This window comes from Glycine max, chromosome 15 (assembly GCF_000004515.6).
Source record: "Glycine max cultivar Williams 82 chromosome 15, Glycine_max_v4.0, whole genome shotgun sequence".
NCBI classification, from domain to species: domain Eukaryota; kingdom Viridiplantae; phylum Streptophyta; class Magnoliopsida; order Fabales; family Fabaceae; genus Glycine; species Glycine max.
Window position 1 is genome coordinate 6496053 of NC_038251.2, and position 16920 is coordinate 6512972.

General features: G+C 31.6%; 3 protein-coding genes across 3 annotated transcripts; 1 reads left to right on the plus strand and 2 right to left on the minus strand.

Moving 5' to 3' along the window:
• Positions 1-1917: 1917 nt before the first annotated feature.
• Positions 1918-3474, minus strand: LOC100779989 (receptor-like protein 51). The gene has a single exon (XM_003545989.5). The coding sequence runs from the start codon at positions 3330-3332 to the stop codon at positions 2052-2054; it is 1281 nt and encodes a 426-aa protein (XP_003546037.1). The 5' UTR covers positions 3333-3474; the 3' UTR covers positions 1918-2051.
• Positions 3475-12164: 8690 nt separating this feature from the next.
• On the minus strand, positions 12165-13115 carry LOC106796026 (uncharacterized). The gene has a single exon (NM_001364659.1). The coding sequence runs from the start codon at positions 12893-12895 to the stop codon at positions 12710-12712; it is 186 nt and encodes a 61-aa protein (NP_001351588.1). The 5' UTR covers positions 12896-13115; the 3' UTR covers positions 12165-12709.
• A 2567-nt stretch (positions 13116-15682) lies between these two features.
• LOC100792242 (uncharacterized) lies at positions 15683-16504 on the plus strand. Its single transcript, XM_003547130.5, has one exon. It carries the CDS (start codon positions 15771-15773, stop codon positions 16254-16256), a length of 486 nt encoding a protein of 161 aa, XP_003547178.1. The 5' UTR covers positions 15683-15770; the 3' UTR covers positions 16257-16504.
• The last annotated feature ends 416 nt before the right edge of the window (positions 16505-16920 follow it).

Sequence of the window (16920 nt, forward strand, 5' to 3'; positions counted from 1 at the left end):
GAGATATTTGAGAAATAAAATACTTTGAAAATTTAAAACAGCAATTGTTTTGGAAAAAATAATAGAAGACTTCAGCAATTAAAAAAAATGAGATGGAAGCAGTATATTAATCCTAAAAAAGTAGTTATAAAGTCCTTCATAATAAAGCATAGAACTACGGAAAATTTTTATTGCTTTATTAAGATAAATTTATATATACACAGAAAAAGAAAATAATTTTTTCTAAATTTATATATACCTTATTTATTAGAGAAATTAAATATTTTTTTTTATAAAATTTAAGTATCTAAATTAATTATAACTTATAAAAGACAAGTAATTCATTATAATTAGTTACTTTTTTTTTCTCCTAAAAGTGTTTGTAGATTTTTTTCCCAAGGCATTGAGCTATTATTACCTGGTAAGTTATGACGACAAGTTTCATCATACATCATGGAACATATCTCACTTAAACCACATGATATGCTCGCAACATAAATGAGAGAAAAGCTTGGTAATATCCATGTTCAAGTCTAGTGCAAGTAAGCTAACATGTCATTATGCCATTATAACCAGCTAGCAATTCTATTTAGACTGGCATCCTCCTGATTTTCAAAATGATGTAACCCACAATTTTTAGAAACTACAAAGCTCTTTGGTAAAAAGGATGGGGCAATAGCCAGAACATGTGTTTTTCTCTTGTGCATAGTAAGGTAGGCCAGAATTTATAATGCTGTTGGATATTGACAACCACCTTTCATCACACAAGAATATTGTTTCCGGAAAAAGTAATTATAAAAGTAAATCAGAGGTACCAACATATCGAATAAAACAATTTATAAAGCAAGCTTCACCAAACAAATATATTTACAAGTTACAACTAAATGCAGCAGGTCAGTCACAAGTTTCTGACTTTAATTACTTTTCAACTCGTGAAGCTCACACAACAGTTCTGTTGAAGATTATAACTATCAAAACAGCATAAAAAATAATCACTTATGACACTTAGAGAATTAGAAAGGTAATGGATAATGGATAAAGGATCACATCACACAGCCTATGTTGAAAAAATATACTAAGCTGGCATATGATGAATAATGGATTAGCAGTCGTTTTAGTACACTATTTAGTATCCAACCTAACTTGGAAAAGGAATTTGTGTGGAAATCAAGTAGGACAGACAGCTCACATCCAACCATTTAACAGTAAGCTTAACACAGACCAAAAATATTGGACCATAGCCAGAGATATCAACAATCATACAATATTATTTTCCAGTTTGCAAATCATATCACCAACCATTATCTACTTGAGCTCCTGTCCTTCTCTCCTAGAGTCCTAGTCAGGCTAAACAAAATTTTCTCAAGTTGTGCCCACAAATAATAGAGCATCACTATTTCAGCCTCATGCGCAATAACCTGAAATAAGTGTCATACCATCCAGCTATTTAGCTAAATGTTCACAAAATTTTGGCCCCCAACTTCAACGGTGAATCCTATATGTATGAGTTAAGAATCTAGCTAGAAAGCATATAAACACAAAATTTTCCCAGCTAACTAAGTAAAAAGGCAGACATTAATGCAACAGTGCAAGAAAAAAATGAAAAGGGCAATTATGAAAGTCAGCAGAGAGAGCACGTTATGAACAACAAACGCTTATAGCACAAGTAACATAAAACTTGAAGATACCACATTCACATGCACCACCTCCACCTTTTACTCCAAACAACGAATAAAACGGTGTCAAAATAAAAACCTAGCATCTAGCATCCCATGATAAACTCATTGCACTGCACATGCTATTGATTAATGTCTCTCCTTCCTCATTTTTCCATACATCCCCACCAAAATGTAAATAACAATTTCCTTTTTTTTCGGCAGTTACATTTTCATTATGTTTCCTTTCCTTGAACCTACCCTGTAGTAATGTAACCACTACTGTATAATAATTAATTAATTAATTAATAATGATAAATAAATATATCAAACAAGTTGCACTCAACTGAATTTATGAATATTCCTAATCTAAAAATCTGTAAAAACCCAAAACCAAAAATCAAAAATTTCCTCTAATTAACGACAACATTTGGAGCAGAGGATCAAGAAAACAATGAGAAAGACAATAGAAGAGAGCGCAATGGCGACACCAAGAACAAACTTGTTAGGTCCATGATGATGCTCCTTCTTGTGCCTACTCCCTTCCTCATCACCCTCATCGTAATCATCGTCGCTGCTATCATCGGCAGAAGAATCCTTCGACGGCGGAGTGACCGGCATTCCGAACTTATCACAGGGCGAGATCCCAAGCTTCAACTTGGAAGACACCATGGAATGGTTATAGCAAAGATTACTGTTGCCACCAACCTTGAACACTTCTAATCGCTTAATGAAAGAGAGGTTAAAAGGCACAACCCCGTGGAGGTTGTTGTTGGCGAGATTCAGGTGCTTAAGAGACTTCATCTGTGAAATGAACTTGGGTATGGTGCCGTTGAGCTGGTTAGAGCTCAGATCCATGTGAATCAAACTCGGTAAAGCAGATACGGAATCAGGAATGGAACCGGAGAAGGAGTTGGAGGAGAGGGAGAGGTTTTTGAGTGAAATTAGGTCACCGATGGAAGCAGGTATTTCTCCGGCGAGGGAGTTAGAGGAGAGATTCAAAAACTGGAGGCTGTCGAGCATAGTTATGGAAGGAGGAATGTTGCCTTTGAGGCGGTTATTGGAGAAATCGATGTGTGTGAGGTTGGAGTGGAGGTGGCCGGGGAGGGATCCGGTGAGATTGGCGTTGGAGATGGTGAGGGTTTGGAGCTTGGTCATGCGGGCGAGGATGACGAAGGGGCCGGAGGCTTTGACGTTGACGTCGGAGACGGTGAGGTCGGTGAGGTTCTGGAGGTTGGAGAGCCAGACGCCGGAGAGTTTGCGGAGGCTGTTGACGCAGGTGAAGGAGGTGAGGGAGAGGGCGAGGTCGGCGGGGAGGCGGATGGGGGTGACGGGGCAGTTGAGGAGGGAGAGGGAGCGGAGGGTGGAGAGGGACTTGAGGGCAGTGAAGGAGAGGGAGAGGTAGGAGGAGCAGTTGGCGAGGCGGAGGGAGATGAGGTGGCGGAAGGGCTTGGCGGCGTCGCAGAGGGTGGCATTGTGGAAGGAGGGCTTGGCGCAGGGGTCCTTTGAGGTGGGGAAGTTGAGGGATTCAAGGGCTGTTGCTTGTTTTGGGTCCAAAGTGGATGAGGATGATGTGGAAGGAGGAGATGGAGATGGAGATGGAGATGGAGATGGAGTATGAGGGAGGGAGAGAGATTTGACAATGGTGGGTGAAAGAAGGAGCAGAATCACAACAAATGCTAATGATCTCATTCTCATGCCTCACATCAGAGTCTTTCACATACAACCTTGGCTCTGCTTCTTACAGTGCATACTTTGGCTTGCCAATGTCTTTTCTTTTGCTTAAATATTGGTTTTGTTCCGTCTGAGGTCATATTTCCATTACATAATTGCACCTGTCATTTCAGTGTTTTTAAGGAACAACGGTCAAGATGCCTAAAATAATACGCTCTGTCCCATTTTTAAATAACTCCACAAAAATTAAATATTAAACAATGCGATGGTCACCTTAGGACAGTTTTCTCTTCTCTTGTTTTTATTTTGTTGATTATCTAGCGTGATAAGTTGTTTCTTTTTTATTTTTTAATGTTGTTTTTCTTAAATGTGGAACAAATTAATTCGTATAAACACTTACTAACATGCACACATCATTGCGTAATGGCTGATAGGTTCAAAAGACAATTGCTAGGGACGGGAATGGGCCTCAAACACTTATCATGCATCCCAGTAATAAGTGGCCTTCATAAAAGACTTGAAAAATATCATTTGACTTTTTTATTTTTTATTTTTAACAAAGGATATTTCCTGTTAGATATTCGAGACTAATTTTAAGATATGAAAATCTATTTAAGGGGTTCTCAACAAATATGATTTCATACATTGGATTGTATTTTTTGTCCCTTAAGGAAAATTAGAATGAGTGAAGTGAATTGAAATATATTTGGTGTAGAAGCAGTTTGACTATATTTTATGTGCTCTTTAAAAAATCATACGTGTAAAGAAAGTTTTAAAGGAATGGATAGAACACAAAAACTTGTACAGTTGCAACTAGTTGCATGTTTAGATTCTTGTTTTTTAAAAAAAAGGGCATCAATTCTATCTATAAAAAAATGTGGAAGTTAAGATTTCTACATTTATGTTTGGCTCCACATTTGAAATTTACATTTAGAGCAAATTAAATCACATCAAAAGTAATTTAAAAATAACTATTAGTTGCGTTGGGGATCCACGTTTAATAGTTTCTAACATGTTTTTAAATTCGTTATAAGATTTCTTGCTTTCCATTTGATATGAAAAACTACGTCTATACCACGATACCAAACATGCTATAGAAGATGTGAGTTATGTATCTATCTATACTATATATATTTCTAGGTTACACAAAAGGTAAATTTATACATGTGTTGTATTCTCAACCAACAACCACTTTTGTAACATTGATCACCAAAAATTACTGTTCAAGGAATTAAGACTGTGTTTGGATGGAGGAATTTAAAATTTTGAGAAATTTTAAATTCTAAGAATTTCAAATACTTCAATTGAAATTCTTTTATTTTCAAAATTTTGTGTTTGGATAAAAAAAGTTAAAATTATGAGAGTGAAAAAAAATGAATGAAAAAAAAGAAAAGATATGATTGGTGTGATAAATGTTCCTCTATGCTCAGATCCGATCATCGATGTTTCACAATTTCATACGGTGTTTCTTAAAGAAGAATGTAAGAAGATAATTCCAATTTCTCACATTTTAGAAGGAAATTAAAATTCCAGATTTTTAGTTGTTCAAAATTCTGTTTTAAAATTCCAGATTTTTAGTTGTTCAAAATTCTGTTTTAAAATTATAGAAATTCAAATTCTCTGATAAATTATTTTTTTCGGTTAAAATTCTTTATCCAAATATACTCTAAAAGTTTTTCAAATTTGTTTAATATTACAATTGTCATCTAATATAATATTCATTTCAGTTCACACACTGTATGAAGTACATGACCAAGGGCAAAAGGATTTTGAAAAAAGACAAAACATTTGCACTACCCAAGTAATTTTTACTTATTTATTAAATTTCTAACTGTTGATTCAATTTTAATGATTAAAATTTATTATTTTAAGGATTAATGCTGATGTTCTACTGCATTAGAAGAGTCGTGGAATTCTTCATCTCATCCCTACATGGGGTTATCCTAGACTCTTTTTAGTTCTTTCGGATGATATCTTTAATCTATTAGCTTTACTTTTTTTAATTTTTTTTGCTATTAATAATTTGACTTGGTTATCATGTCAACGACAAAGGGTTTCACTTGCAACCAGCAAGCAACATGAAAAATCAAACAGGGATAGGGTCATAGGAAAAGAAAAAGACAAAGAGAAAGAAGAAGCAAAAGGATTGTTATTGTAGGCTTTTTAAGAAACCTTACAAACTACTTTCAATATTCCTTGTAATTTAATGTTTTGCTTTCAATTATGCACAAATGAGTATAGCGTGCATAAACAAAAAACTTGGTCATAAATCCAAAAACAGGGATTAGATTTAGACTTTAGAGCATCCATTTTTTATGGTGTTTTTTTATTTTTTTTAATTTCAACTTCTTTTTCGAAACCGTGCAACGATCTTACGTATTGGGTTCATGCAATTTCTTGGTTGAGTAATTTAGTTTTTCTTCATTTATTGTGATTATGCGAGATGACCAGATAAATGTAACTCAAACTAGATACAAATAATTCAAGTAGGATATGGGGAGTGTTTATTATATTAAATTAGATAATAGCTTAAAAACCACTTTAACTATTATTGTTGCATTTAAAGCGGTGGAATTACTTTTGATCGGAGAAATTAATATTTCTGGTCATACGACCTAAAATTCACACAAAAGTATCACCAATTATTTTGATTATGCTTGATAAAAGCAATTTGGGATTATTTTGTTTCACAAGGGAACTGAACTAATCATTTTTTAGAAAAGTAAGAATTGAAATTTGACGACAATTTAAGAGATTCAACTATTTATCATTCGTGTTGCAACTTATTAGTGAAATGATTTGAGATTGAGATGAATCAAGTAGATGGAAATGGAATCAATGAGAATAATAACTTAAATCGTACCAACTCTTGTTTGAAAAAAATGTTAACAAGTATTTTTTTTTTTTAGTTATAACCTAAGATCTATTAAACTCAATAAATAAATAAACGAGTTATTTTAAATAAGCTTCTTAATAAATTAATATTTGTAGCAAAATAAAAGAAATTAAAAAAAGTAACACGAATAAAAAAAATTATTTAAGTTAAAATCAACTAATGTTCCTCTGTTCCTCTCAACCTTAATTTTCATAAGCTGTCATGTAATAACTTCATTACAATGCCTCTTATAAAAAAACTTATTTACAATGAGGATTAAAAGTTGATTTTTTTTACCTCTTTAATTTTTATTTTTTTTATGTAAGTACTTATTGGAAATTTTATTTAAATTGAAGTTAAATAAATAAAGCCAACCGAAAATAGCAAACTTATTAAGAACTTGAATTCAACAATTTTTGATAATTCAGTATTATCTAAAAACATAATAACCAAAGTAAAACTCTCAGCACATAAACTAAATAAGGAAACCTTCAATTTAATTTTTCATTCACAACTTATCAGTGAAGGGATCTAATTTAGTTAATTGAGTAAGAGCGGGCGAATTATTATAAATTTCTTTAGTATTGTCTTTGACTTCTACAGTTAAAAAAAAGTTAACTTTTGCTAAAAAAATGTTAATACTAAATTTAATCCAATGTTTAAATGTATTGATTTAACATATACATTTTTATATGATAAAAGATATATAATCTGTGTTGATTAATTATTTGAGTTTAAAATTCAACTAAATGCATTTTCGCTAAGCATAAACAAAACGTATTTTCTCAAAGAATAATATTTCTGGTTATAGTAGTTTTAGAAATATAATTTCTGAAAATACAATATTATACTTTGAAACTCGAATCAATTCATGCCTTTTCATCATTTTAATAAAAATACGTAAAAATGTCTTCAAAAGCATAATTTTAAAATTGGGGTAATATTTAAAATCTTAGTAACGGCAGAATTTCAAAACCTCACTTAGGTTAGAATTGAAGGCGACAATTGAAATTCATTTATCAGTGGAGAAACTAGTTTAAATTTTTCTCATTTTTTCATGCCGAATTATATAAAATACGAAAGGTTTTAGGGAAACATAGCATGAACAATTATAATGTAAATATTTTTAAGCCTTGCAAACACGTTAATAGTTTACCACTCTGAGACGAAGCACTATTTTATACAAACAAACAGTCACAGTATTATCCATAGTTTCATTAACTATCGTCGCGTGTTTCTTTTCTTTCTCTCGTAGTCTCGTTAACTACTCTTAATCTTGGTGCATAACATTATAAAACTAAGTATTACATGTAAATTAATTATGAAGACTCTTTTTTTTTACAGAAATTATCAAGACTTTTAAGAGTTAATATTTTTGTGAAAAATTGTAGATATAAGATATACACACCCTATAAATTTGATTTTAGTTCTTCAAAAAAAATAAATTTGTGACTATTTAACAACTTGTAACACGAATCATTCTACACCAGCGATTATTTTAGGATATTGTGTACTATGTAGTATGTAGCATGACATCTTTAAATACATGTTAGTTTAAAACGCCTACACGTTTCAACAAAGAGCAAATACATGCTACTTTAAATCATCATCATCATCATCATTATACGTATTTTTAACATATATATGGTCAAAAGAATTTGGTAGGCATCGTTAATATAGTGACTTAGCAATCTTTAGATATGCAGGCCTGCTCACAAATGGGTTGATCTTGATCCAAACCAGAGGCAAACAACACCGACCACTGAATAATAACTATGGTTTTGGCGATCCATGAGTAGAGATGAAAAATGAGGCAGAAGGCAAATAAAACCTTTCCAAAGTGTGGTCCCCATCCAAGGTTCATATCTTCCATTAAGTGCATCAGAAAATCCAGTAACACCACCGACCATGCTAACAATAATAAGGGTTGTTGGAGAAATTAAGAATAACATTATAGTTGTTCACCAAACTCAGTGTCATCAGAAGCTTAGGCAGTGACAGTGAAGTTGATGTCAACAAACACCAGCCAACATCTTTCGGAATCCTTGGAACACATCAACCAACCAGATATATAGGATGACACTCCTTCAATTACCCAAAGCTGCTCAGCTCAAAGGGCACTAGTAATTATAATGATGGACAGGAAAAGTTCAAGAAAGGACACTTGCAACCTATGATACACAAATACAATACGTGTATCGGATATGATATATATCTGATAAGGTGATATGATTATTCAATATATAGGATATGATATATAAAAATTCATAAAACATGATAAATATATAATTATAATTTTGCAAATCTAAATTAAAAACATACTTCTTGAACATTGTTAAAAATAAAATTTTAAGTCACTGTTATCATTAATTAAAATTTGACAAGTAAACCAAATTATACAAGTGACATAAAATAAAAAGTTTATATATTGTTTTTTTGGAAGGACTCGTGTAATATCAAACTCTTGTTCATAACTTGTCAACTAAGGTTAAAGAATAAAAAATCAGATTTTTAATGATGATTTTGATTGGAAATTAACACTAATTAAAAGATAATTCAACAAACACACAATTAAGAATAAAAATTAGTTTAAATTCTACGAAAGTTTGAAAGAGTTTTAATAAAAAATTGTGATAACAATCATATTGAATGTCCATCAAGCATACATTTTCCAATTAGATAATGCGATTATATGTGAACCTTTACAATTTGTACAATATCTGAGAGTAGCGAGAATTATACAGTGTTGTACGTAGAGTGTTATGAACAGTGGCTAATTTTCAATGAGAATGGCTAATGAAGGTCTTCATATCAGAATGGGTTTGGAGGTGGGTGTGGTGACAGGTTTGAAGGACATGCTAAGTGCACCCAGCAAAATTGTTGGTGCATCCAACAATTAGGTAAAGGAACAAAATTGTCCTTGTGTTAAAAAAATTAATTTCTTCTTTCGAAAGAAGGTTCTTTTGATAGAACAATTTATTCTACCAGAAGAATTTGTTCTACCGGAAAAAGGTTCTTCCGGATGAACAATTTGTTTTATCGGAAGAACTTTCTTCCGATAGAAGCTATGGAAAGAACTTCTTTCGGTAACTTCTCCGGAAGAACCTTCTTTCAAGGAAGTTACCGAAAGAACCTTCTTCCGAAAGAAAAAATTATTTTTTTTAATATGAGGACAATTTTATCCATTCACCTAATTGCTGGGTGCACCTAACATGTTTCCAGGTTTGAGGTGAAGCAGCAATGGGCTTAATTAATTATGCTTTTTATGAGAGATAAGGACTAAGGAGAATGACATGCGAATGGGCATTGTGAGAAATGCTTGGGATAAAGGTTGAGTGATGGAGTTGAGAGGAGGATGGGACGTTCAACTTGATTCATGGTGCTAGCTGTGGCACGTGAAGAAGGAGCATGACTCTTGTAACCTGTAAGAAGGAGCAGATTCATTTTAGCTGAGCCGACTATAATTGAGTTAGGTGGTAAGTTAATGAATTTTAAACTCAATTAACTCAAATAATCCTATATGTATATAATATTAATGATAAAACATAAAACAATTATTATTTTAATTTTATGGTATGTGACTATTTCTACGGTGGAAATGTATTTTTTCTTGGGATAATATTGAATTTGAACAACTCGATTTATATTTTAATTTAGACATGCATTGAGGTTTTAATAACATGCCAAATTTCTGAGTGTGTTTGAGTTGAAGTGATCTATTTGTAAGTAATTATAAACTTCTTGTATGGGGTACAGTGTCATTTTGAATGTAGTCTTATTGTGTATGATTGCTAATTTATTTATATTTAGCTAGTTTTTGCATATTTCATATTTTAATGTCTTGATTTTGAATGAGTTGAACTAATTAGTTACTTCATTTTTCTATTTTTTTCTTCAAATTTCTAGAAAAAATTACTATTTTAATTAGACAGTCTTATTACTCAACCAGGACTAACTCTACTGGTTCGGGTTAAATTGCTCAAAAAAACAACAAATATAACCTAATCCAGTTTAATTACATTTCATTAGGTTAGTTTTTAAATTAGACAAAAACGATCCAACTTAGATCACTTACACTTTTAGTTAGGGTGAGTTTATTTGTCTCCATATCCATTTCAAAAAGATTTCTTTACTCAAACTTGACACAACTATATATGGGACTGGACTTGGTTAATATAATTTGTTAGCATAGTATATATATTAATCTTAACAATATGCATGATTCGTAAAATTTAAAAAATTATATAACTTCAATTAAGCTATATTTTATAATACATATTTTATGATAAATAATATCAATATTAATATAATATCATGTTAGACTAAATATTATTTATTTAAATTAAGAAGTTATATTAATTATATTTTTTTAAAAGACCAAAATAATCTAAAATATATACACTAAGTTTAATTTATTAAGCTTGAACCAGGTAAAGTTTCTCTTGAGGAGTTAAATTAGTGAGATAGAAAATGTGATGAACAACCCTAAATAAGGTTGCTTGTGTGTTAGATAACGTAATGGTGGTTGAATTGTGTGGGTGGGGGCAATCCTTTCAAATTTCTTTTACCATACCCACCTCTAAGGCGTTTCTTGTGGGTGAAGATGACGACAAGGTACAGGACTGTTTGACTTGAGACAAATGTTTTTTTTTTCTTTCTTGTTTTAAGATATTAGATCCAATTCTTTTTGGGGTGTTAGGTAGGGAGTTTTTTTTTTAAGAGTCTTAAATTTTTATGTTTGCATATTTTAAAAATTATTCTCGAAAATCATTTTTTAATTGAGTTCTATTGAGTTTCCCACAAATGGGAGGGGATGGAAATCTAAGTTAAAAAAGAGTTGATTGTGGTGAATATAATTAAAAAATTTCATATTACTCTTATTAGATCACTTAATTTGATAAACATTTAAATTTTTTGATAAAAAATATCATTAATATTTGATTTGCAAAAAACTTAACATAAATATTTTTAGGAATATTTATGACAAATTAAATAATTTTTAATCATTCCTATAAACCATAATTGTGAGGATTTATGATTCCCAAAAAATCATGATTTCCAATTAAAATAAAATAAAATCTTGTACCGAACGCCCAAGTCGAAGCCTTAAAAGTTTGATATGTAAATAAGGAGTAAATAATGTGTTAAGTATACTGATCAAATAGATTTCAAACCATAAAAAAATACTTAAAAAATTATGATAAAAATTAAATAAATGAATAACAAACAACTTCAATTATTAATTTTTTTAATCATTAAAGTTAAAATTATAATAAAATATATTGACATATATAAAAAATTATAAAAAATACTAGTTATTAATTTTTTAAAATGAATAGTGCAAAACTGCAAATCCAGCATTCAACCAAAGCTTCCAAAACGTTACTTTGAGTGCCACCACCCAAAGTGAGCATCTGCGCTGCACTTTTATGACGTCGACTTTTGATTATTTTTTCTTTTTCTTTTACGGGATATGCGATATTAATAATGTTATCAGAAGAATGGATGGAGCTCCGACAGATAAGTATTGATCATGGCTTTAAAATGAAGCTTTTTTCATGGATGACAATGACAATATCATATATAATACTATATAGCTTTTCTTAGTATTATCCAATCCTATATTTGTATTATCATATGCACACAATACAGCACACTACTGAAATTCATATTATCACATCGTTTACTTTAAAAAGAAAAAATACAGATGACAACGATTTAATGTAGGGTATATTGTTTATAATTATTTTCCAATAATAACGCGACAAGGAAAATTAAATTATTTTATCAATCAATCCTAGTAACTAAAGATAGTTTCTTTAGCTAACAAGCCTACAATTATCATTATGAATGTAGTACTTTCGAGGATTAGCCCACCGAATGTACGCCAACAAACAATAATTTATAGAAATAGACGATTTTGGAACCGCTCCACAGCGACCCAGCGTGTTCATTATTATTTATAATTGAAAATAATAATTATAATTTCATTAGAATAATAATTATATTTATACACAATTTTTATGACATTTATTATGGCGCGACGAGGATAAAAAAAAAATATTACATCTCATTTAGTTGAGAGCTTAAACTAATAATAATAATTAGTTAAAGAGGTGAAAGAAGTTTCTAGAGTGATGCAGGGCAGGCCATGAGCATGAGTGACTGGGAATTGAGACTACAGAGTTGATCCAAAGAATGCATTGCATGCAGCTCAAACTCAAAATTAAAATCAAAATATTACTAATAATTGTTATAATTAGACCTAGTTGAAGAACATTCAAGTGTTAAGTGTGATCCTCTTTCTAGGTTAAGCATTTCTGTTATTATAGGAATCTATCAACCACTAACCAATCCGATATTCCCACAAGAGTATATGGTGTGATTCTATCCGATTGGTTAAGGTCGCTTAACAACCAAAGGATTGAAGGGGTACACAAACAAGCATATATATATGTGAGTGGTTAAACCAAACGGAGTAACATGTATCAATTCCAGTGTTAATGAAGATGGAGAACCATAATTCCTAATAGGAAGGGGTAGGAGGGGGCAGAATGGTCCTAGGACGAGAAGAAACAAAGGGAAGCGCTCGGAGGATGAGAAAACGAACCCGTCGAGGGACAGGGGCGGAACGGAAAACCTGCTCCAGCACTCTCGCCAGCAACGCCGTGTACTCCTCCAGCACCTCCGCCACAATCGCCACCAGTATCATTTCTCTTACAATGAATTCGGGTCGGGTTGAGTTTGTATTGGTTGTAGATCTCAACGCTTATTAAATATGGGAAGAGAAGAGAAGGGGAGCTGACCTGGGTAGCCGGTAGTATTGGGTAATAACAGCGGCGCAGCCACTCCGCCAAAGTGGACAAGTGGTAATGGCTACCGGTTTCCAGATTCTGATTTCAGTGTGCTTTTTGGATCCACTTCCCAATCTTATCCTCTGCGTCTTCATTCAAAAATTAATTATAACTGACAGTGATACGAACATGTCCCCCTCTGTTCTGCCACGTTACCCGCTAATAATCAGTCAATCGTTATTTGATTATTATTATCATTATAGATTATTTAAAAAAAAAACAAATGCTAGCGTAGTATTTCAGCACTAATTAAGAAGGTTAAAGTGAAAATCTTTTTTATTATAGACAAAAATTATGTTATTTATAATTTTTTTTCTATGATTTTTACACTAAATGATTTTCACACCAATTAGCAAGATACTTTACAAAAAATAATTTAATATATTTTTTAAAATAAGTACTCATTTATTATTAAATTTAATGAATTAAAATTAAGACATGCTTTAAATTTAGGAAGTATTTGTTTCAATTTTTTTTAAAAAAATTGACATTGATATAAGATATACACACCCTATAAATTTTTCATTTTTGGTCGTGTAAGAGTTTGGTCTGTACTTCAATCTTGTGCCTTCAGTTAACATCTTAAGCTTTAGGAGAGAATCCTTGATTAATCTTCATAGATTTTTGTCTCTGCCTGAAAACCAATCCAAAATCATGTTATAATTTAGAATATTTACTTAGCATTGAAATAGATTTGGATTTTCACTATAGAGGGAAATGGAGATGACAATGAAAATATGATTGCATGGCTTATATGAAATACAAATGCTTCTCAGCAGCATATATCAATATCTGATTGGATTCAATAGCAGGTATAAATGTTGTTAGATTTTAAGACATCACCTTTGGGCTCTATTAATATTAGAGATCAATTTTCTTGTGTTAGTTTGTTTCAATTTGATGGATTAAACGAGTAACCATGTGAGTTGAATAAGGTTTATCAGCTATCATGGAATAAAGGCAAAGGTGGGAGCTGGAAGACCCTGTTTCTCATTTATACCGAAAGGCACTTTTTTTTTTTACAGCAAAAAAAAAATATATATATATATTAATAGCTGGACTTGCTATGTCACAAGATGCGATCCATAGACAAACCAGAAAACAGAAATATATGATATGGTTACATCATCACATATACCCGTTTAATAGTTCAGAGTTAAAATCTACAATATGATAAGCACCTTCTAACACTTAGAATTAGAGACGATAATCTTTCCTGGCAGCATTTTATTGATATCTTAATTATCAAATTAAGAGTATATTTGTTTGATTTTGGGATTTGTTTCATTTTTAAGCACAAATAGTTTTTTTCTTCAAATTTTATTTATAATCTTCTAATTGTAAACTATTTTAAATATAAAATAAGTTTAACATAAATGCATTTTTGGAGTAAATATTAGAATTGAAAATTAAAAATATTGCTTGACAAAATTTGATAAACTTAAATTTATTTTTATATAAAGGTTTTAATAAAAAAAAATATTATTTTCCTCTTTAAATAATTAAAATGATTCAGTGAAATATGAATTATAATGTAATTTTTTAGTCAGTAAAATACAAAATTCTTCATGTGTGTTAATAAAGATTTGATTTCTAATTGTGTACAGAAAATACAGTTGCAAAAAGATAATTTTAGTATTTCTAGTATGGTGACTTTCCTCCTCTCCAAGATTTCATTTTCTAGCATTCATTGCGCTAGTTAGTCCTTTTGTATACATTTTAGGCGAAGTTTGAATATGATCGGCAAAAGAAACATGCAAGGGGATCACAAATTATACTCGATCTCAATTCCTTCCTTGGGAGCTCACCTTCATGCACCGTGATATGTGTCAAGCTCATGCAAACATGAAATCTTTTAAATTGGATGGAGCAATCTGCAATTGATCATTATGGATAGAAGGATAAAATATCGTTTAGGTATCTGAAAGTGTATAACATTGATATATTAGTCTCTAAAAAAAAATTGAAAGTGTAATTTGTCAATATTTTAATTTTTTGAGTCATATGATTTAAGTGATAATAAGCATAATTAAATTAAGAAATTTGACATCGTAGGGACTTATTTTGAATTTCTTTTATTTCAAGGACTAAGATGATAATTTATTTTGAATTTTCTTTATTTTAGGGACTAACATGATAGATTTTGTAGGTTGACTTGGATTTATAATTGTACCTAAAATGTTGAACCTTGGTAGATTTTGTAGGTTAGGCCTTTTTTAACGAGATAGATTGAGATAAAGTAATTATCTTTTGATGATAAGACTATTTATTAGTATTATTTTAGCAGAATAGCGAGTCTTTGACTTGCACGTCCCTTGATTGATAGGAGTAAAACTAGAGATGGTATTTGGGGCTTTCTGTTCCTGTGTTGATGCTTTGGATGGGTAACAAAAAGTCGGTTAAGTCTAATAAGTCTCCGATTCTTTCCCTTGGAAATGGTAGGGACAGAAAGAAATTAACATAAGAAAGCATCAGACAAGCATAAGAAGTTAACCCCTTCTTAAGCAATCCCGAATCCTTCTTTAGCTTTTTCTGCTGATCCTCTTATTGCCATTCAAGTCATTCCATCCACTTTAATTTATTCGCACAGGAACTTAACTATAACTCCATCTCCTCTTGTGTAGTATAAATAAATACACCCCACATTCATATTTTGAACTCAAGTCACAACCAAGTACCACCATACACACAATTGTTATTAAGTGGAAAATTTCATTCAATCACCTCACTAATATGCCTTCAGAATCATCAACGAAGTCAAGTCAATCTCCCCCTGCTGAAGGCGACAAGCACAAGCATTTGGACAGGGAAATAAGGGAGATGGTGTCTGCCATCACCCACCGTGTCACTGATTTTCACAAACCAGGCTCCACCCACCATTTGGAGAATGAGGATGAACATGACATGAGGATCATTACCCTCGCAGGAACCAACGATGGTGCAACACTGAGAAGCGAATTGGATGAAAAATCAGCCAAAACTTCTCATGGTGAGCCTGAAGCATTGAGCACCTTTGTTAACAGCAACTTCCAAGCCATCAACAACTCCATCATGCTTGGTGGTAGCTACCAAGCCAATGACCCTGGTGTGCATTTGGATATCTCTGATTTCACTGATCAACCTCCTGAGAGCCACCACCACAAGGTTGAGAAGCCAGGGAAGAAGGGAAAGAAGAAAGACAAAGAAGGTTCCAAAAGTGATCATCAATTTGCCTTTTAATTGAAAATGGTACCTCATAGAGTGCCAAGGAATAAACATCTTTTGTCAATATTAAACAACTGGTCCATGTATGTATGCTTGAATAACCATGTTTTCCTTATATGTTTTTGAGTTATATAATTTGTGTTTTTTTGTTTGTGGGTTGTAATCAATCATATTGGAGATAGTTATCGCTATATATAAGCAAGAATGCAAGATTGTAATATCCATGCTAAAAATATATATGAAAACACCACCTAGTTGATCGAGTTTTGAGTCAAGCATCATAGGGAATTACATAGCAATTTAATTGCAATTGCACAACTAAAGGTATATACTCAATTTCATGATGCCTGAAAGTTTATGAATGCTTACATAATTTAATCTTTGTATCACTCAATTAATAATAAATTAATCTTTTTAATTTGAAATTGACCAAGTTTAGAGATTAAATTGACATGAATTTGACATATTAAGAAGCTAATAGAATGCTTGGCTTTAAGGGTTTTAGGGGCAAGCTGATTTATCTTTTTAAATATCAAATCAACTTAAGTTATCACTTTTCTAACGGAATTATATATTTATTTGCAGAACTAATTCTATTTTTTTTCTTAAAAATATAACAAATTGTTTCGGTAACTAAATTGTACATTTACTCGCAGAACTTATAAACTTTCATGTGTGG

What these genes read in the sequence shown, in the direction of transcription:
- LOC100779989 (XM_003545989.5), bottom strand. Translation starts at nt 3,332, where the DNA reads ATGAGAATGAGATCATTAGCATTTGTTGTGATTCTGCTCCTTCTTTCA.
- LOC106796026 (NM_001364659.1), bottom strand. Translation starts at nt 12,895, where the DNA reads ATGATACTGGTGGCGATTGTGGCGGAGGTGCTGGAGGAGTACACGGCG.
- LOC100792242 (XM_003547130.5), top strand. Translation starts at nt 15,771, where the DNA reads ATGCCTTCAGAATCATCAACGAAGTCAAGTCAATCTCCCCCTGCTGAA.